Here is a 21,706-nt window from a genome sequence, read left to right as displayed (position 1 = left end):
TTTTATAGACTTTTGGTTTTTGGTTACTATGTGCTTCCTTATACCAACCTATTTTAATTTTTTTTTTATTAAGTGAGAGGCAGGGCAGCAGAGGGACAGACTCCCACATGTGCCCTGACCAGGATCCACCCAGCAAGTAGTCTACCAGGTGATGCTCTGCCCATCTGGAGTCACTGCTTCGTTGCTCTGCAACTGAGCCATTTTAGCACCTGACACAAGACCATGGCCAGAGAGCCATCCTCAGTACCTAGGGCCAACTTGCTCGAACCGTTCGAGCCATGACTGCAAGGGGGGGGGGGGGGGGCCATGAAGCAGATGGTCGCTTCTCCTGAGTGTCCTGACTGGAAGTCAAACCCAGGACTTCCACATGCTGTGTCAAAACTCTACCACTGAGCCAAACTGCCAGGGCCAAAACCTATTTTTATACTAATCTATTTTAAGTTGATGGTTGCTTAAGTTTGAACACATTCTATAATCACTGCCATTTTTACTCACCCATTACACATTTATGTTTTTGTCATTATTTATTTCTTGTGTGTGTATGTATCCCTTAGTGTTATAATGGCATATGTTCTTTCTACCTTTTTTTTTTTACCTTTGTATTAGCTTTCTAGTTTGTTGATCCACTATTTTTTCTAAGTGTTTGCCTTTATCAGTAAAAATATTTTTCTTTCCTATATTTTTAGTCATTTTTTTTCTTTTCTAAAATGAGACCTTAAACATTTCTTGTAATATTTGTTTTGTTTTGTTTTGTTTGTATTTTTCTGAAGCTGGAAACGGGGAGAGACAGTCAGACAGACTCCCGCATGCGCCCGACCGGGATCCACCCGGCACGCCCACCAGGGGCAACACTCTGTCCACCAGGGGGCGATGCTCTGCCCCTCCGGGGCGTCGCTCTGCCGCGACCAGAACCACTCTAGCGCCTGGGGCAGAGGCCAAGGAGCCATCCCCAGCGCCGGGCCATCTTTGCTCCAATGGAGCCTTGGCTGCAGGAGGGGAAGAGAGAGACAGAGAGGAAGGAGGGGGTGGGGGGTGGAGAAGCAAATGGGCACTTCTATGTGCCCTGGCCGGGAATCGAACCCGGGTCCCCCGCATGCCAGGCCGACGCTCTACCGCTGAGCAAACCGGCCAGGGCTGTAATATTTGTTTTGAGGTGATTAACTCCTTTAGCTTTTCCTGTCTGGGAACCTGTATCTCTTGATCATTTTTGATTGATAGCCTTTCTGGGTAGAGCAATCTTGTTGTAGGTCCTTGCTTTTCATAACTTTAAATATTTCATGCCAATCTCTTCTTGCCTGTAAAGTTTCTATTGAGAAATCAGCTGACAGTCTTATGGGAGCTCTTTTGTTCATAACTAACAGTTTATCTCTTGATGCTTTTAAGATTTTCTGTCTTTAACCTTTAACGTTTTAATTTTGGTGTGTGCTTGTGTGGGCCTTTTTGGGTTCATCTTTGGGATTCCCTGTACTTCTAGACTTATAACTCCATTTCCTTTGCTAGGAAAGGAAGTTTTTAGTCATTTTTTCAAGTAAGTTTTCATTCTCTTGCTCTCTCTTTCTGGTACTACTATGGTGTGAATATTGGTACACTTGATATTGTATTTAAGGTCCCTTAAAGTATCCTTATTTATTTTATTTTTATTTTTGCTGTTTCAAATTACTGATTCAATTCCTTATTCATCTAATGTACTATTAATTCCCACTAATGTATTGTTCATTTCAATTATTGTATTCATTTCTGACTAGTTCATTTTTGTTTTCTATCTCCTTCTTTATGGTTTATATCTCTTTGCTGAAGTTCCTACTGAGTCCATCTATTCTTTCCCTAAGTTTATTGAACATCTTTATAGCCAGTGCTTTGGACTTTGCATCTGGTAGACTGCTTGTCTCCATTTTGGCTCTTCTTCTCAAATTTTGTCCTCTTCTTTCATTTGGGACATCTTTCTTAATCTCATTTTGACTGACTCCCTGTGTTTGTTTCTATGTACTATATTAGATAAATCTGCTACATCTCCTGGTCTTGGCAGTGTGGCTTTATGTAGTAGGTGTCCTGTTGAGCCCAAAGGTACAGTCTTCCTGGTCACCTGAGCTGTATGCTCTCAGGGGTGTCCCATTTGTGGGTTATGTGTACCCTCCTATTGTAGTTGAGCCTTGATTGCTGTTGGTACATCAGTGGATGAGATTCATCCTCAGGCTGACTGGCTGTGAGGGCTGGCCATGACTATAGGAAATGAGCTGTTCTGCCAGGGCTGTCCCTATGGGTCAAGTGTTGCTTTAGAGCCAGCCAAGTCTACCCTCTGAGTGTGTCATTTATGGAGCTGATTGGTGGTACTCTGGTGTGATCTGAGATCAGATGTGTTGGTTCTGGAGTCTCATGGGAGGGGCTCTGTTACATGTCAAGGTCAGACACCGCTGGTCACTGTCTGGTAGGAGCAACAAAGTGATCTGTAATTGATTGTTGCTTGTGCTGAGTTTGGAGGTGCTCAGGTAAGGCTATTCTGTGAACTGAGGCTAGTTTCCACTAGTGTCAGGCTACGGCACTTTGGTGGCCATCATAATGTGAGCTGAGGCCAGCTGCCACTTGTGCCAGTTTGTGACCATTTAGTTGAGGCTACATTCCAAGCCAAGACCAGCTGTGGCTTATGCCAAGCTTGGGGCTATCTAATGGGAGGTATAATACAAGCTGAGACCAGTCAGCTTATGCCAGGATTAGGGAAGCTTAGCAGGAGGTACAGGGTACACTAAAGCCAGCTGCTATTTATTTGAGGTTTGTGCATCTTTGAGAGAACTTAGAAGAGTCTACAGTATGAGCTGAGGCAGGCTGCTTGTGTGGAGGATCTGCTGAAAGGTTGGGTGGACACACATGTTGGGTGTTGCAAAGTGAGTTAGGCAGGTTAATGAAGAGCGCATACTTGATGCCTGTAACATCCACCGGGTACAAGAACAAACGTCGGAGACTTTCAGGAGTATAGATGTAATTTTATTGGCCAGTTTTACCTGCGCAGGGGCAAATTCCCGAGGTATCCAGAGACACTGTGCTCACAAGGAGCTGCAGATGGGGATCGCACCTAGCGCTCACAGCTAAATCTTTTTATAAGCTAAGCAAGCAAGCCTAATACAGAAGCAGATGTGGCGGTAACCTATTTGCTAAGGGGGCTGCACATAGCATAGCAACAGGGGCTGGGGTCTAGCTCATTGGTGAATTCCAAACCTAAACTTCTGATAAGGGTCTTTTAACCAATAGAATGCGAACGTTTGTCTCTTTTTCTTTTTTTTTTTTTTTTCTTCTCTCTCAGCCTCCCAGAGTCCCTATCTGTCTCTGCTTCTTGAACGACCTTGGGCATGTTATTCCTAACAGAACAGGAGCAGGACCTGCCTTAAGTTCCCTGTTCCATTAGTGCCCTGTTTATTTTCTCATCTTCTCTTGGTCCTTACAATGCCCACCTGTGCCAGGCCAGCTGAGTGGGGGAAAGACTCAATAAAGAAACAATAGTACCTTCCTGCACCTCCATCTCCAGAGAGAGCTTTCCTGATCCTTGTCCCTCTAGCCCTTGCCCTGAAGTTCTTTCCATATGTCCCTGGTACACTTTGAGCTGCTGTTACTATATTGGCGCCCAGAGCAAGTAAATCTGTGAGTGAGTCTGTACTTGGGCCCTTTAAGACCTGTACCACCTAGGTCTCCAGCAACCCTCCATCTCACTTGGGTACAATCCCTGTTGGTTTTCACAGCCATAGGGACTCCTTTTCGTGGAGCTGGAGCCCTGGACTGGGGATCCCAGTGTGGGGTTGGGGCCCCATGCTCCTCAGGGAAGACCTCCACAGCTGAGTTAGTCCTCACAACTTTTAATCCTCACACTTACATGTGGGACCTGTCCATGCCTCATCTCTGCCCCTCTTACCAATCTTGACATGACTTCTTTGTATCCTTACAGGACTTCTGTTCAGCAAGTATTCAGATGGTTCTCAATGACAGCTATTCTATAATTTAGTTGTAATTTTGTTGTAGTTGTGGGAGGATGTGAGCACAGTGTTGACCCACTCCACTACCTTGACCTGAAGTCTAGAAATGTACTTTGATATAAACAACAACTTGGATCAATTTCAAAGGCATTATGCTGAGTGAAAAATAATTCTATTTATATGACATTCTCAAGAGGAAAAACTACAATAGCTGTCGAATTAGGAATAAGAGGATGTAACTACTAAGGAATAGCATGAGGGAATTAGGCGGGGGAGTGATGGAAATGTATCCTGATCGTGGCCTGATTATGGTAAAAGATATAAAACTGTACATGTTTTAAAATTCATAGAGCTGTACATCTTTTAAAAAGTTAATTTATGTTAATTCTAAAAGTTAAATAAATTTTAAAGAAAACTTAACACTAAACCTATGCTAAATGGTAACTAGTTGGCCACACAAATATTCTGAGAAGAGTATTCCAGGCAGAGTTTACAGCTAAAACAAGGTTCTGAGGCTGGACGTGCCTGACAAAGTAAAGGAATAGTGAAGAGGTCAATATGGCTAAAGTAGAATGAGTAGAAGAGAGGTCAGAGATAATGGGGGACCAGAACAGGTAAAGTGTTTATGCCATTATAAAGACTTTGGCTTTTGAGTGAAATGAGGAGCCACTGCAGGGTTTTGAGCAGCACAGTAATATAAATAAAATGAATAATAAAATGACTTAATTCATTTAATGTTTTAAAATTTCTCTGTTGAAAATAGATTGGTGGGCCCAGGCCAGTTGGTTCAGTGGGAGAGCCCCGGCCTGGCGTGCAGAAGTCCTAGGTTCAATTTCCAGCCAGGGCACACAGGAGAAGCACCCATCTGCTTTCCCATCCTTCCCTCTCTCTTTTCTCTCTCTCTCTTCCCCTCCCACAGCCAAGGTCCTATTGGAGCAAAGTTGGCCCGCGTTTTGAGGATGGCTCCATGGACTCCACCTCAGGTGTTAGAATGGCTCTGGTTGCAATGGAGCAATGCCCCAGAGGGGCCAAGCATCGCCCCCTAGTGGGCATGTGCTGGGTGGATCATAGTCGGGTACATGCAGGAGTCTGTCTCTCTTCCTCCCTGTCTCTCAGTTCAGAAAAATACAAAAAAAAAAAAGGAAAATAGATTGGTGGCAGCAGGGAAAGACAGAAGAGAAAACGTATCTTAGGAAGCTATTTCAATAACCTAGGTGAGAATGATGGCAGCTCAGTTCAGAATGATTATGACAGTTGTGGTGAGAAACAGCTGGAGTACAGAAATATTTTGAAAGCAGATCCAAGAAAAGTTTCTGATGCACTGGATTGAGTAAAGAAAGATATCAAGAATGACTCCAAGTGCCTGACCAGGCAGTGGCTCAGTGGATAGAGCATCAGCCTGGGATGCCGAGGACCCAGTTTTAAAACCCCAAGGCCGCTGGCTTGAGCGCAGGTTCCAGCTTGAGCACAGGCGTTTGCCAGCTTGAGCGCGGGATCACAGACATGACCCCATGGTCGCTGGCTTGAGCAAGGGATCACTGGCTTGTCTGGAGCCCCCCGGACAAGGCACATATGAGAAGCAATCAATGAACAACTAAGGTACGGCAACTATGAGTTGATGCTTCTCACCTCCTTTCCTGTCTGTCTGTCTCTCTCTCTCTCTTTCTCTCTCACGCATGCTAAAAGAAAGAAAAAGAAAAAGAAAAGAATGACTGACTTTTCTGGCCTGAGAAACCAAAAGACTAGAATTGGCATCAACTGAAAGGAAGACAGACAGCTTTGGTAGAAGAGGCTATAAGGAAAAAATTGTAGTTCAATTTTTAAGATGTAGAGGTTAGTTTTTTTATTAGATTGCCAAGTGAAAATTTCACATTTGGATGAAAGAACAAGATGCATCAGTGGCCCTGGGCATACACTGTGTGGTCCTTTGGGTAGAGTGGAATTATGGAGAGATCTAGAGCATAGTGAAGGTGTCTGTTCACTCAGTCTGGGAAGTGTGGTCACTTGTGAATTACATGTTCAGTTGCAATATTTTTGCCCTGGTGTTGATTCCAGGGTAAAGCTCATTTGACTTTCTCTGTTTTAGGATATAAAATTTTTAATGGTAAAGAATAAATCTCTGAGGAAAAATTCTTAAATGAACCTGTCTTTTCCTGAAGTATTAATTTAAGTTTATTGTTTCCTCACTGCCTGTCTGCTGTAATTGGTAGAGTGAAGTGGGATTGTTCAGTGGCTACAATGGCAAATTACCATAATGAAGTGTCCTAAGAAGGTAGATAGATGGCTAAATATTTTATCAATATTCAAAAGATTTTATAGTAAAGATAGACTTTTTCTATCCCCCTATCATAATAAGGCTATTTATTCTCAAGGAGGGGATACTAATATGAAACCATTACCTTCTCTATCAATTTAATATTCTTCAATGTGCTTGAAAATCAATATTTCCAGAGATATTGCTGATCATTGTTATCTTAATCCTATTATATAGTAGCAGAAAGAAGATAAAAATAATTTAATAGAATTTCATTTAATAAGTATATTTAAAGTTCATCTCTTCCAAAAACAGCATTTTAATTACATTCAAATTGTATTCATTTTAAATATCAACAAACTCATCATTTACATAGAGGGTTGAATATTAGAAAACAGATAAAAATTAAAACAAGTTTTATTTTTTTAAAGTCTTTAACTTCCAAATTGAGAACACCATGAATTGCTAAATATATACTCAAACAAAATGTAAACATTATTAGAAAAACACAACTTGCTCTAAAAGGAAAGAACTATAATAAACATATAGTGGAACATAATTCACATAGGTTCAGCTTATGGGTATGTCTCAAAGTATAAAACAAATTTTTAAAAGCCAAATAACTACAAAAACAGGCAAAAATCACAGTTGAAATTCTAAACTAATGCACCAATATACAATGCTTTCCCAGAGAAAGTAGAAGGGTTCTCAAGATTTTATGTTGAACTATAATTTTTCACTTCTTTGTTCTCAAATACAAAAGCAAATTACTTTGGAGTTTCTTCTTGTCTTTAAATTAACTTCATGGGGTTTTTTTGTTGTGTAGCAATGACCCAAATGTATTGTGAGAAATGCTATCAAACCTGTTCTATTAAGAGCTCAGTAACCAAGACATATATTCCTTTTTTAACTGCATCTCTATTTCCTTTCCAAAAGCCTTTTAGGAAACTTTACAGACAGTGGTGGTAAACAGTTCAACCAAAATAATTCTGATATGGCAAAGTAGATTGATAGCACTAATAAAGGTTTAGAAAAAATTACCACCACCCCTTTTATTAAACTATAAATGCAAAAAAGAGGGGGAGATCATATCCAAAAACATAAGCAGGATAAAAACTGCTGGAAAACAAGTATAAGGCATTTAGAATTGTGATGCTTGTGGGCTTTAGTTTGGAAAACATAAAGCAATCAAGATACCGCTAACTGATGAACACTTTATTTTAACTTGTATAACTTGTTTAAATTTTTAACTTGCCTAAATCAAGTTTTCTTAGACAAAACAAAGAGGTCATAATTACTGTGCTCATATAAGAGATGTGTGAAGGTTGTAACACGGGAAGAAAGAGGTATGGTGCATATCCAGGTTACAAGAGGCAGAACCAGGAAGAAAACGAAGCACTGAATCCGATCTGATCACACACAGGGAGGAATGGTGCCTTTCTTCAGACTTTACTGCATTTCATAATTGCAGAAAAAGAACATCCTTCCTTTTTTTTCTTAATGTACCTCGAGTTAAAAATGGCAGAATAAATAGTCCTTAATCCATACACACTGTTTTTAATGAAACATTGTGCTTTTGTTTGCTTGTTTAATAGTGATAAGTCTTAAGAGCTGACTCTTCTAAAATGGTGCTCAGATGTACTAATATATCCAGGCTTTTCTTAACAGTAAACAATTTGCTTTGCATTAAAAAAAAATCATGAATGAGAATTGCAATTCAGTGTTTTAAACATATAAAATATTCCATTTAAAATGAAGTATATTTAAAATAACTGCTATTGTGTCAAATAATGAAACTACTACTATTTTATTCAATTAGAAAAATACAATTAACAAACATTGCATAATCATTCCTTATAATCACTACAAAAAAATTATCCTTTTCTCTTTTATACAAAGATGGTGGTTCTAAAGCAATACTCTAAACCAGAAAAGTCTATTCATAACACACAAACCCATTCAAGTTTTTGGAAGTCAGTGCATTTAGTGGTTAGATATAGGCAAGATGTTCTGTAGCTAATTGCTCTAGAAAGGTTTTTTTTAAAAAGGAAAAGATAAATAATCTGAAACATATCCTTTGTAAACACTACCAGTACTCAAAGTCAAGAATGGTATAACCTGAATGTCAATCAGTTGTGGTTTTTTCTCCCAAGGGAAGGCGTTCCCATAACTGTAGCAACTGTTCTCCAATCTGAGGTTCTAGTTCCTAGATAAATCAAAAGTCAGAATAAACATAAAAAGAACTAGATTGAATTTGTTTTAATCACCAACACTTACACTGACAAAAATGTAAGAAAATCTATTTAGATTTCATTTTTCTATCAGAACATGCTAAAATTATATGGTATGCATTGCTCTAATTCTTTGCTTTAAGATATATAAACTTGATTTTCAGACTTTAATAATCTGCAAATATCACAATTATATGTGACAATTTGGTGACAGATTTCCACCAATTGCTGGAATATTTTTGTATATGGAAATAATAAATTTCATTTCTAACAGGTATTTGGCAAAAGCACTAGATTGAATTTCAAAAGGTTCATTATACAACCTAGCATATTAGATGTTTTGGGTGTTTTTTTTTTTCAAGAAACTATCTTAGGTGACTATATAATACTCTTATCTTCGATATTTTATTTCAAAATCACTATTTAGGATAAAAATAAAGATATTCTTATACAACTGAAAAGAATGTGATTTTTAGTCCTCTTGTGACCTAGGCCTCTTGTGATTCTTTTAAAAAGAATCAAAACACTTTTTACATGGTAATCTAAAGTGAGTCACTGGTTAAAATAAATTACTAGTTGTGTGACCTTAGGCAAGACTAATTTCTCTGAGCCTGTTTTATTCTACATAAAATTGTGCTAATAGTTCATTATATGCATTAAATGCAATTATCTCATACAAAGCAACTAGCACAATAGTTCATATAAATGGTAATTTCAATCACCCTAACTAGTTTAAAATGCATGTCAGGAGCATAATGAAGGCAAAGCAAAACATAATAGAAATAAAACAAGCCATAAAAATATAAAGGTTATGTTTTATATTACATAATTAAAGACATAAAGGAGTTAGCTACTGTTACCATCCTCAGATTTGAGTGAAATTCTTTCATAATTACACTCGGTTTTTATCATATCTTAATAAAACAAAGGAGCCTCCATAAAGAAAGTTATGAAAGATTTTATATATGCAATGCCAGAAAAAAAGCCAAATTTACAAAATGTTTAAAAAAAAGCAGTGATCTCCATAAAAGACATTTGCAGATAAATTTTCACTAGCTCTTTTACAAATCTGAACTACTATCTCCCATGTGCATGTGGAAAACACAATAAATATTCTTATGTTTGCTCCTCAAAGGAATCACTGAATAACAGCAAAACAAAATAAAAAGAAAAGTAGAAGGAAAATATTAAATGCCATTATATACCTGCCCATCTCTGCTTATCTGGACTTTCTTGTTATCATTCCAAGGATTGAGTAAATGGTGTGCAAACTGAAAAGGAAGACTTTCTTTTCGTATCCATTCCACCTTAAATACTCCTCCTAGTCCAGCTGAGCCCCAGTCCTGGCTCTTCTCCTTTCCTATCTCAGACGACATCCTAGAAAATCCCTGGGGGTAAAATGAGGGAAAAGAGTGAAAATGAGGACAATATTAAAATGTCTGAATTCAATTTATCTGAGAAAGCTCTGAGTTTTATTTTTTACTTTAAGGTAAAAATATTCATAGCTAACAAAAACAAGAAATAAGCTTCTTACTAAGTGTTTTTTATCAAAATATTAGCAAATGTTATAGGAAAGATCAATTTCAGCCTTCCAACATAATTTTAAATATATTTTCTAAATAAGGTATCAATAGTTCTAAACTCAGTTCTTCTATGATAAATGGATACAGTCTAACCTCTAAGTTTTTACTTCTAAAATTATAATATCAAATAAATTCATTATTTTGTAAATTCAGAGACATATTAAATCAAGATGAGTTAAGACGCACACTCAGTTTCTTGATTGTCAATACTAACTTCCTTGGCCTATTTAAATAAACATTTTACCAAAAAGTCAAGTTTCTCAGTACTTTTATTCTACCTAAGTTATGGTAAATCTACATTGTTTTCAGAAGCAGAAATTGTTTATCTGGAAAGGCTCTCTGGTAAGGTTAGACAAAAACAAAGGGATCCATCCCTATTTATCATTCCCTTGAAGAGATACACTATATTCCTCACTCGCAGACAAGCAAAATGAATTCTTGAGTTCTGATACAATAAAAGCCAGTGGGGGGTTGCTTTTTTATCTCTATGGTCTAACCTGCAGCCAGAAAAACCCTTACTGTTTCAGGATGGCTCACCTGGAAATGTCCAGATCCTTGAACAGAAAATACCAAGTAAACCATGCTGCTTTCCCAAAAGGCTCGATTTAGCTTCCGCTCATTACTAGGGGTTGTAGACCAAATACCCTTCTGTTGAGAAATTTCAAGGTTTCTCAAATTGCTACTCTTCATTATGAAGTATCGTATAGGCATGTTTGGTCTTGGTGAAGGAGATTTTGACCCCTATAAAAGAATGCATAAGTTCTTGAAAGGTAATTTGACCTTTCGAAATCAATAGGCTCCATTAAATAACATCTTCATGAACATATAAACCAAAATATTTTACCTAATATTCACCAAATGCAAATAGCTCTATCATTCCTGAAAACCTACAGAAGCTCAATCAAAATGAGGTTAAAGAGTCAAAATAAAGTACCGAGTTTTAGAGCATTCAAAATCCCTTATCAAGAAAGGATCCTGGGTCACCAAATCTGACTTATACTCCAAATGTCCTTTCAGAAAATATTTAAACAAACTTCAAAGTCTGTAAACAAAACAAAAACTTCTCCAGACAATAGCGCAAGGAAAGGAAACAAAAAGAAACCAGTGGTCTTGCTGAACCGCAGAGATAAGCCAAAGTAGCTAGATTTGCATAGCAATGAACAGATAGAGGGAAGTTACACAGAAAGAGAGTTTGGGGGGAATTGTAGAGGGTTCCCCACAAGTTTTTGGCTAAATACTGACATGCACATGACTGTAGAAATATGACCAGGAAAAAATTCAAAAGAAAGCAGTAGACCAAACACTTCCAAGAGCTCACACATGGTTGGGACTATTTCATGTTATTCCTAGCCATAATAAAAAGAATTGGTAATACACAGGGCATTAGCCCAGAGAAACATCACATCTTAGTATTGGAACTAAATTAGTACCAGATAAAAGCTGCTCTGGACCCACACTAACACTGTTTAAAAACAAATCTTGAAAGGATTAAATTGATTGCCACTAACTTAACTGTGTACCAGAAGGATGTCTAAAATTATTTAAAGGAATACAACAAAAACCTAGCAGCCAAACAAAATTTTTTAAGGAATGTAAAAAAAAAACACAAAAAAAAAAACACCAAAAAACAGAAGAATGCAATCCAAAATCCCTCCAAAAATCTAATCAATAAGAACAGACTCAGAGATGATGCAATTAGGAGACAAGAATGTTAAAGTAGTTATTATAAATACGTTCACTATGTTCAAGAAGGCAAAGGAAGCATGGACATGATGAGAGGAGAAATAGGAGGTATTTTTAAAGACCGAAAGGGTGCTCTAAAGATGAAGTTATAGTATTTGAAGTGAAAATACACTAGAAAGAATGCATAGTAGATAAGACACCACAAATAAAAATATTATTGAACTAATTAAAGTAATAGCAATTGAAACTATCTCAAATGAAGCAAAGAGATAAAAAAAGAAACAAAAAAATAAAAAGAGCATCAGTAACCTGCAAAACAGTATCAAGTGGTCTTAGATATTGTATCCAGGATCCCAGAAAGGATACAGGAGAGCTGAGCTTTAAAAAGTATATGAAGAAATAATGGTTTTAAATTCTCCAAAATTGATGGAATATATAGATATAGAGATTGAAGAAGAAATAGAAGGAGAATCAGAGCAAGTAATACTAAAATCAAACTACTAAAAACAAGTGGTAAAAAGAATATCTTAAACACATCTAGAAAAAGAAAGACATATTATATCCAGGGAAACAAAGATAACAATGATAGTAAATCTCTCATCAGACACTATGCAAACCAGAAAATACTGGAGTGACAGCTTTTTAGTAATGAAGAAATCCAACGTCAATATAGAATTATACACACAATAAAAATATCTTATAAAAATAAAAGTGAAAAATTTTAATTTCTTCCAGGCAAAAAATTAGACAATCCATTTCCAGCAGATCTGTACTAGAAATGTTACACAAAGGTTTTTAGGAAGAAGTATACAGAAATTCTTAACAAAAGAATAATGAGCACTAGAAATAGTGAATATTTAGTAAATATAAAAGATATTTTTCTGAATTTTGATAAAATTGGCTATGTAAGTAAAAAATAATACAGTGTGGCATTTATAACATATGTAGAAATAAAATATATGAAACCAATAACACAAAGGACTAAAAGGTAAATAAAAGTACACTGATAAATGGTTCTCAATCTATACAGAAAGTGGCACAATCAAGATATATTAGGAAAAGCTAAAAATGGCATAACTAGTGAATTGTAACAAACATTTATGGTAAAAACAATGCCAAATCTACACATTTCTTCCAAATTACTGAAGTAGAGAATATACTTTCCAACTAATCTTAACAAGCCAGCATTACCCTGACACTAAAAACATAGAATAACACAAGAGAACTACAAAATATCCCTCATGAACAAAGATTCTTCATTTAACAAAAATTTTAATTGAACAAAATTAAATCCAGGAATATTTTGAAAGGATAATATACCATGACCAACTGAGGTATAAACATTAGACAATCAATCAATGAAATCCATTATAAAAATATACAAAAAAATTATCATTTCAAAAGATGTTTTAAGATAAAGCACTGAACATAATTCAATGCTCATCATAACCTTTTCAGCAACTACATACAAAAGGAGAAATGCCATAGTCACAGCATGCTAAATGGTGAAAGAATTAGGCTTTCTTCCCCTAAAAAGTCAAGGTAAATATGTCTGCTTTCAACAGTTTTATCAAATACTACTGAAGGGTCCAGCCAAAGAGATAAAGGCAAGAAAAGAAATGATCAGCATCCACATTAAAAAGGAAAAAATTTAAAAACCTTTACTAACAGATGGCATGATTATCCATTTAGAAAATCCTGAGAAAATACATAAATTGATGATAAAAATAGTAAGTGAGGTAAGATCATGGGATATAGAGTAAATATTTGAAAATCAAATGTATTTCTTTATGCTCACAATGAATAACTGGAAATTAAAAATTTTAAAACAGTATCAAAATATAAAATATGGATAAATTTAATAAAAAATGTGTAGTATCAAAAATTTTTTCTGAACAAACTGACAAGCTTTTTCTAAAGTTTATATGAAAGAATAAAGCACATAAATAGCCAAAACAATTTTGAAAAATAGAGTTGGAGGAAAAACTTTAAGTGATTTCAAGATTTAATATAAAGCTAAAAATATATATATATGTATATATATAAAGCTACTATAATCAAGTTACTGCAGCACTGGCAAAAAGTAAGTATGCAGAGCAATGAAACAGAATAGAATCCAATAAAGAAACCACATATTTATGGTCAATTGAGTTTTGACAAAGCTGCCAAGGTAATTCAATGGAAAAAGGAAAATCTTTTCAAGGTATGTGCTGGAACAATCGTATAGGCAAATGCCAAAAAAAATCAACTTGAAATAGATTGTATACCTAAATATCAGAGTTCCAACTATAAAATTTCAAAAAGGAAACATGGAAGAAAATCTTTGTAATCTTGGGTAAAACATTTTTTAGTACACAAAAAATAAAAACTGGACCTAGCCAGTTGGCTTAGTTGACAGAGCGTCAACCCCACGTGTGGACACCCCGGGTTTGATCCCCAGACACGGCACAAATGAGAAGTGACCATCTACTTCTCTTCCCCTCCCTCTCACTCTTCTCTCTTTCCTTCTCTCTCATTTCCCTTCTCACAGCCAGTGGCTCAATTGGTTAGAACATCGGCCACGGGCACTGAGGATGGCTTGGTTAGTCTGAGTGTCGGCCTCAGGTGCTGAGGATAGCTTGGTTGATTCAAGCAATGGCCCCAGATAGGGGTTGGGGCACATGTGGGAGCCTGTCTCTCTTTCTCCCCTCCTCTCACTTAAAAAAAAAATAAACCATAATATAAAAAATACATGAAACCAAGATAGTAAAAAATAGGTTAAATGAACTATATCAAAATTAAAAACATTTTCTCTTCAAAAGACACTTAAGAAAATAAAAATGCAAGCACAGACTGTTAGAAAAACTTTCCAGGTCATATACAATTGACTTGTATTCGGAATATTTTTTAAAAGCCTCTTACTACTAAGTAAAAGAAGATAACCAATATACAAACCAGGACCTGGCTGCCTGGCTCAGTGGTAGAGCATCAGCCCAGAGTGTGGAAGTCCCAGGTTCAATTCCCCACCAGGGAACACAGGAGAAGCATCCATCTGCCTCTCCACCCTTCCCCCTCTCCTTCCTCTCTATCTCTCTCTTCCCCTCCCACAGTCAAAGCTCCACTGGAGCAAATGTTGGCCAGGGTTTTGAGGATTGCTCCATGGCCTCCATCTCAGGTGCTAGAATGGCTCCAGTTGCAACAGAGCAATGCCCCAGATGGGCAGAGCATCACCCCCTAGTGGGCATGCCGGGTGGATCCCGGTTGGGCACATGCAGCAGTCTGTGTCTCTGCCTCACCACTTTACACTTCAGAAAAATACTAAATAAATAAATAAATAAATGAGCCCAAAACAGTTGAACAAAAGTTTGTATACATACTTTACCAAAGATGCAGGAATAGCAAATACGAACAGAAAAAGATGCTCAATATCATTAGTCAATAGGAAAATGCATGTTAAAACTACAGTGGGATATCACTATGTATGTATCCACTAGCATGGCTAAAATTACAGACTAATAATAACAAGCATTGTCAAGAATATGGAGCAAATAGAACTATCATAGATTAATAATATACTCAAAAATATGGATGAATTTCAAAAGTGAAATAAGCCAGTCACTAAAAAAACAACATACATGATTCTATTTATAGAAGATTCCAGAAAAGGCAAAATTCTTGAAAGAGAGAACAGTTCAGTGGCTAATGGGAGCCAGGAGTGATAGAAATGTTCTGTATATGACTGTAGTATGGTTTAAATGATTGTATATATTTTTTCAAAACTCATTGAATTGTACAGTTTAAATTGATAAATTTTACTGTGTGAAAATTACACTTTAATAAAGGTATGTAAAAATATAAAACCCAAAACCTAAGAATGTAAATCAGCAAAAACATTCTTATTTAACAAGAATGTTTCAGCAGACATTTTCACCAGAACACAATAAACAGCTAAACAATCCTTAATGAAATACTTACTCAGGTATTCAAAACACAGAAGAGTAAAATAAAATATATCCCAAAGATTTGAAATCATTCATATTATAAGTTTTTTAAAAGATACATAGTTCTAAATTCCCTATCAACATTTCCTATCTTCCTAACCCTATCCTGTCTTGTTTTATAGTATATATACTGAATTTATAAAACCAAATAAAACATTATTTTCAATTCTGAAATTATAAACCAAAATTAAGATAAGATAATCTTATTTAACAAAAAAAAGTTCTAAAGATGTAGAAAGAAAATAAAGAACTGTCTAGCTATCTATATATATGCCATCAGTGAATAATCTGTTAGTTTTAAAAACACACCAAGTAATAATTAGAAAAATTTGGCAAGCAAAAAAAAGTAAAAACTTTACTCAAGGTGTCTCAAGTTTGCCAGCTTCAATATATATCTAGAATAAAGACCACAATTAGTAACTGAAAATAATTGGTTTATAATTTTGTCTAAATATGTAATATTATATCTGCTACAAATCTGATCCTTGTTACATCAACTTTTAGACACTCTACCTTTCCTGAGGATGGAGGAGAAGGGCTAGCACAAGGACTTGGGTAATCTTCTGTAGATTTTACAGATGACTGATCTGATCGGTCATCAGTGCTTCGTTTAGGATGTAAAATTCCTCTATCTTTGTACTTCTGAGGTAGGTGTAGTGCTGGAGATGGAGATTTCATCAATACTCTTGAGTAAGAAGGAGGAAGCAAAGATCCATTATATTTAAGTTATATGTAAATCCATAATACAATGCAGATGCCATTTCAAATCAAAATTTCAAGGACAGTATAACTGACAGAATATTATTTTAAAGGGGAATTTCATTCTTTTATTACATTTGGAAGTTAAGAAACAGTTGGACTATTAGGGTATACTTAACAAAAATAATAGGCTAAAATACATTTAAAACAGTCTACAAAAGACTTTAAGTTAATATTAACAATTACTCAAGTACTATTTCCCCTACAAAATTCCTAACCTCTTTTATGATGGTACAGCAGAGGTCTTTAACAACTGTATTTTATATTGATATTTAATGTCTTTTTGACCCTTATAAGAATATCACCCACTCTACTTCCCTTCTACCTTTATCCAATACTTTAGAGCTGCCTTACAGCCAAATAAAATAGATTTTAAAAACTTACTAAAAATGCCTGACCAGGTGGTGGTAGAGTAAATAGAGCATCGGCTTGGGGTGCAGAATACCCAGGTTCAAAACCCAGAGATTGCCAGCTTGAGCAGGGGCTCATCTGGCTAGAGTGAGGGCTCACCAGCTTGAGCGCAGGGTCAATGGCTTGAGCGTGAAATCATAGACATGACCCCATAGTCACTGGCTTGAGCCCAAAGGTCGCTGGCTTGAACAAGGGGTCACTGGCTCAGCTGGAACCCCCCAGTCAAGGCACATATGAGAAAGCAACCAATGAAAAACAAATGCTGCAATGAAAAATTGATGCTTCTCATCTCTTTCCCTTTCTGTCTGTCCCTATCTGTCCCTCTCTCTGTCTCTCGTTCTTGTTAAACAAAAAACAAAACAAAAAAATCTTACTAAAAATTATGTTAGGGTAAAGTGGAAATAATACTAGACAAGAGTCAGGGTAAAAGATTTCTAGGACAGTAATAAATTTACAACTAATGAGGTATGTGATCCTGAGCAAGTCTCTTAATTTATCTGAGCTTTTTTTTGTGGAACTACCAGACATTAACAAAAAAATTTTTTTAAGTATTTCCTTAAGTCATGCAATATAGAGTTCACAGTACCACCTATAATATATTCTCACAAAATGTAGGATCTAATCAAGCACTGAGAGCTAACTACCATTTTATATGAAATACTTAAGGTAGAGCAATAAATAATGCCAGGAAAAAATAGAGACAAAACCAGAATGTGGTTCAGTAAGTACTCAGCATTCTCAACAGGTGCTGTGACTTTAAGCAAATGATGTATAATGAAACCAATTTGGCCCTGGCCGGTTGGCTCAGCGGTAGAGCGTCGGCCTGGCGTGCAGAAGTCCCGGGTTCGATTCCCGGCCAGGGCACATAGGAGAAGCGCCCATTTGCTTCTCCACACCCCCCCCCCTCCTTCCTCTCTATCTCTCTCTTCCCCTCCCGCAGCCAAGGCTCCATTGGAGCAAAGATGGCCCGGGCACTGGGGATGGCTCCTTGGCCTCTGCCCCAGGCGCTAGAGTGGCTCTGGTCGCGGCAGAGCGACGCCCCGGAGGGGCAGAGCATCGCCCCCTGGTGGGCAGAGCGTCGCCCCTGGTGGGCGTGCCGGGTGGATCCTGGTCTGACTGTCTCTTCCGTTTCCAGCTTCAGAAAAATACAAAAAAAAAAAAAAAAAAAAAAAGAAACCAATTTTACCATAAGCTAATTGATATAAACAAAGTTAAGTAACTATGGCATCTTATCTCATCAACGTTATAATGAAACACTTTGAATAAAATGATGTTATTCAACGACCTGGTGTACATCTAACAGTACAATTGACCTAGTTTCTTCAAAAAAGTCAGTAGAGGAACTGCTCTAAATCACAAGAAACTTAAGAAATACCCTAATACACCTGACCAGGCAGTGGCGCAGTGGATAGAGCATCAGACTGGAATGCAGAGGACCCAGGTTTGAGACCCCGAGGTCGCCAGCTTGAGCGCAGGCTCATCTGGTTTGAGCAAAGCTCACCAGCTTGGACACAAGGTCGCTGGCTTGAGCAAGGGGTTACTCGGTCTGCTGAAGGCCCACAGTCAAGGCACATATAAGAAAGCGATCAATGAGCAACTAAGGTGTCACAACAAAAAACTGATGATTGATGCTTCTCATCTCTCTCCGTTCCTGTCTGTCCCTATCTGTCCCTCTCTCTGACTCTTTCTCTGTCTCTGAGAAAGAAAGAAAGAAAGAAAGAAAGAAAGAAAGAAAGAAAGAAAGAAAGAAAGAAAGAAAGAAAGAAAGAAAGAAATACCCTAATACAATATATAAGTCCTCCCTTGGATGCTAATTTCAATAAATCTATAGAGAATTGGGGAAAAGATCATTTTATTGGGATTGATAATTAGATTTTGATTTTGCAGAAAATCAAGCTTGTAGTTTTAAGAGCTGCATATTTAAATACCGGAGGGTAAAATGAGAATGTGCGGTGTTTATTTTGAAACGTAAACAAAAAAGGCAAAAGAAAAAAAATATTTTAGAAAAAGGATTGCTTATTTCTCAAATAAAATAAAATAGCTAAAACTTAAAGACAGCAACACTACTCTTTTATGGATTCTTGCTGTATTGGCCAAGAGTTTGCTTAAAGGCTTTAATCACTGTTAAAAAAAAATAGAAGACTGGATAAAGAAGATGTGGCACATATACACCATGGTATACTATTCAGCCATAAGAAATGATGACATCGGATCACTTACAACAAAATGGTGGGATCTTCATAACATTATACAGAGTGAAATAAGTAAATCAGAAAAAAAACAAGAACTGCAGGATTCCATACATTGGTGGGACATAAAAACGAGACTAAGAGACATGGACAAGAGTGTGGTGATTACGGGGGGTGGGGGGAGGGAAGGAGGGAGAGGGGGAGGGGGAATGGGAGGGGCACAAAGAAAACTAGATAGAAGGTGACGGAGGACAATCTGACTTTGGGTGATGGGTATCCAACATAATTGAATGACAAGATAACCTGGACATGTTTTCTTTGAATATATGTACCCTGATTTATTGATGTCACCCCATTAAAATAAAAATTTATTTATAAAAAAATAAATAAAAATAAATAAATAAATAAAAATTTAAAAGACAGCAACAAAAAATGTATATGTGAATCAGTAACAACTTGATAATAAGTATAAAAGATAATTTTTCAGGGTTTTTTCCTCTGATAAATTCAAGTTTTCCTCTCATGAATGAATAAATGAATGATTTTTCTGTAGAGATACTAGTCAGTAATATTGATAGCTAGGTAATACTTGTGGGGAAGTTATTATTTTATTTTTTTAATTTATTTGATTTTGAGAGAAAGAAGAAGGGAGAGAGAGAGACAAAACCATTGATCTGTTTCTGTATGTGCCCTGATCGGGGATCAAACCAGTCACCTCTACATATTGAGACAATGCTCTTACCAACCGAGCTATCTGGCCAGGGCAGGAGGTTGTCCTTTTGAATGACCATAGCCAATACTTCCTTTCGTAGGGTATCTAGGAAAGGTGCCACTTAACATATATTAACTAAAATGTATAATAAATAAACGTTGTTATCTTTTTAACAGACCCTAAATTGGTGAATTCTTGAAATTTAACATTTTGAATTCTTCCTGACCCCCCAAAAAAATCCTTATTAAATAGCTCACGTCAGGAGCTTAAAATCATTATTATTATTATCTTAATGCTTATAAGAATTATGCTTGAAAAGGAAACATCTCTTCGCATTTTATTGTGACCTTTTTTGTATCTTACATTATAAAAATGTAATTTCTAAATATTAAAAAAGCACATGGTTCAATGATAAATAACTCATTTTCCTGAAGAAACTGTCTCCCATTTCAATAAAATGTTGTAAATGTACCTTTCTGCAGTAGTAGGCTCATCAGAAAATTCAGTATCAGCTGAAGTTTTCCTGCTATTATTTGACCTCCAAGATGATGCCAAAGGAAGTTCTTCTGAAGACATAGGCCTTGGCCTTTGGCCAATCCCAGATGGTTGTTGTAAACCTGCAGACTGTTCTTCAGTGCTTAAAACAGCTATAATTGCTCTAATGGTAGCTTCATCAACTTGAGACCAAGGTTTAGATGGAGCTCTCATTCGGCGTAAAAATAAGCTGTGCCACTTCTGTCTGAGCTGCAGCAATAAACTGGCAGCCTGTAATAAAATAGTGTCCTTAGTTCAAATAGATATTGCAAGAGAGCTGTTTATTAGTTAAGGTCTGCAAATATAGAACAAGTTTTACATTTCATATAATTTACTACTAATTTCATTCTTTTTGCAGCATGAGTGAAATAAAACTTATTTACCATAATTGAAGCACAAAATCAAATGAAAGTTTAATGAGAGAGACAGTATACAATATGTGGTAGAGTGTTATTAATATGGAAAATCAACAGCAGGGTAACTAAACAAAAATACATTTAGTTCCATTCAATTTTTATTTTACTGTTTGTGGAACATCCAAACAATGATATCCAAAAAGCAGCTGAATTCATAGGTCCAGAGAAAGTCCTAAGCTAGATACAGACATGGCAGTTATCAATGCATAAATGGTTACTAAATCCACATGTAGAGATAGGTCCCTAGAGATTGTGCAGAGACAGTGAAAACAGGAGTACTGGAAGACATATCATTTAAGGCACAAACACATATAGAAGAGTGAGTGAAAGAAACTAAGAATGAATGATCTCTCTACAAAGAAGAATCAGGAAGGATTAATGTCACAGTAACTGGTGACAAAGAAGGTCAGGCAGGGGTGAGAAAGAAAAATGGGAAAGACAGAATTACAAAAAGAAAGGTATGGACAATAGTGTCAAAAACAAGAGAAGGTCAAATTTGTCAAGGACAGCAGGTTGGCTTTGACAACATGAAGACAGTGTTGGCCTCAGCAAGTACAACTTCAGTGAAGTGACGGACTGGACAGACAGGTGGAAATGCGAGTAAGACTACATACAGTAGGCTGAAGAAATGAATGAACAAATGACTAGTAAGAAAGTAAATCAAGCCAGTGTTGACTATCCACAGCTTAGCTGCCAAAACAAAACAAAAAATGAATATAAAAACTCAGGTCTTTCTCTTAGAAAGAGTTATACAAAATAAAGGGAGTGCTTGTGTAGCCAATACTCAAAGTTTTCTTATATACACAGAAATACTCAAATATTACCATACATAAATATGGACCCTCATGTAGGTTTTCCAAATCCTCTGTTGGAATAAACCCCAATACAGCAAAGACTATCTGATGGCCTTATTAACACTGAAAAACAAGCTGTATTCCCTAATATTAAGAGCGCAATATTATAGACATAATTTTCTTTATATTGTTTATCAATTC

At 36.5% G+C, this 21,706-nt stretch overlaps 1 protein-coding gene across 2 annotated transcripts in view; it reads right to left on the bottom strand.

Annotated features, from left to right (window-relative positions):
* Nucleotides 1–6,515: 6,515 nt before the first annotated feature.
* The window catches only part of YTHDC2 (YTH N6-methyladenosine RNA binding protein C2), a 90,536-nt gene continuing 75,345 nt past the window's right edge, over nt 6,516–21,706 (bottom strand). For both annotated transcript variants that reach the window (XM_066382025.1, XM_066382026.1), the window contains 5 exons: nt 20,234–20,526; nt 16,204–16,375; nt 10,565–10,768; nt 9,650–9,832; nt 6,516–8,419 (listed from right to left, as the gene is read on the bottom strand). In XM_066382025.1, coding sequence (XP_066238122.1) covers nt 8,339–8,419; nt 9,650–9,832; nt 10,565–10,768; nt 16,204–16,375; nt 20,234–20,526 — 933 coding nt within the window. In that variant the 3' untranslated portion in view covers nt 6,516–8,338. The remainder of the gene's footprint in view (nt 8,420–9,649; nt 9,833–10,564; nt 10,769–16,203; nt 16,376–20,233; nt 20,527–21,706) is intronic.

The sequence above is a fragment of the Saccopteryx leptura genome, chromosome 4 (assembly GCF_036850995.1).
Source record: "Saccopteryx leptura isolate mSacLep1 chromosome 4, mSacLep1_pri_phased_curated, whole genome shotgun sequence".
NCBI classification, from domain to species: domain Eukaryota; kingdom Metazoa; phylum Chordata; class Mammalia; order Chiroptera; family Emballonuridae; genus Saccopteryx; species Saccopteryx leptura.
Note: the sequence above shows the minus strand (reverse complement) of the source record. Positions and strands in the feature narration are given on the sequence as shown.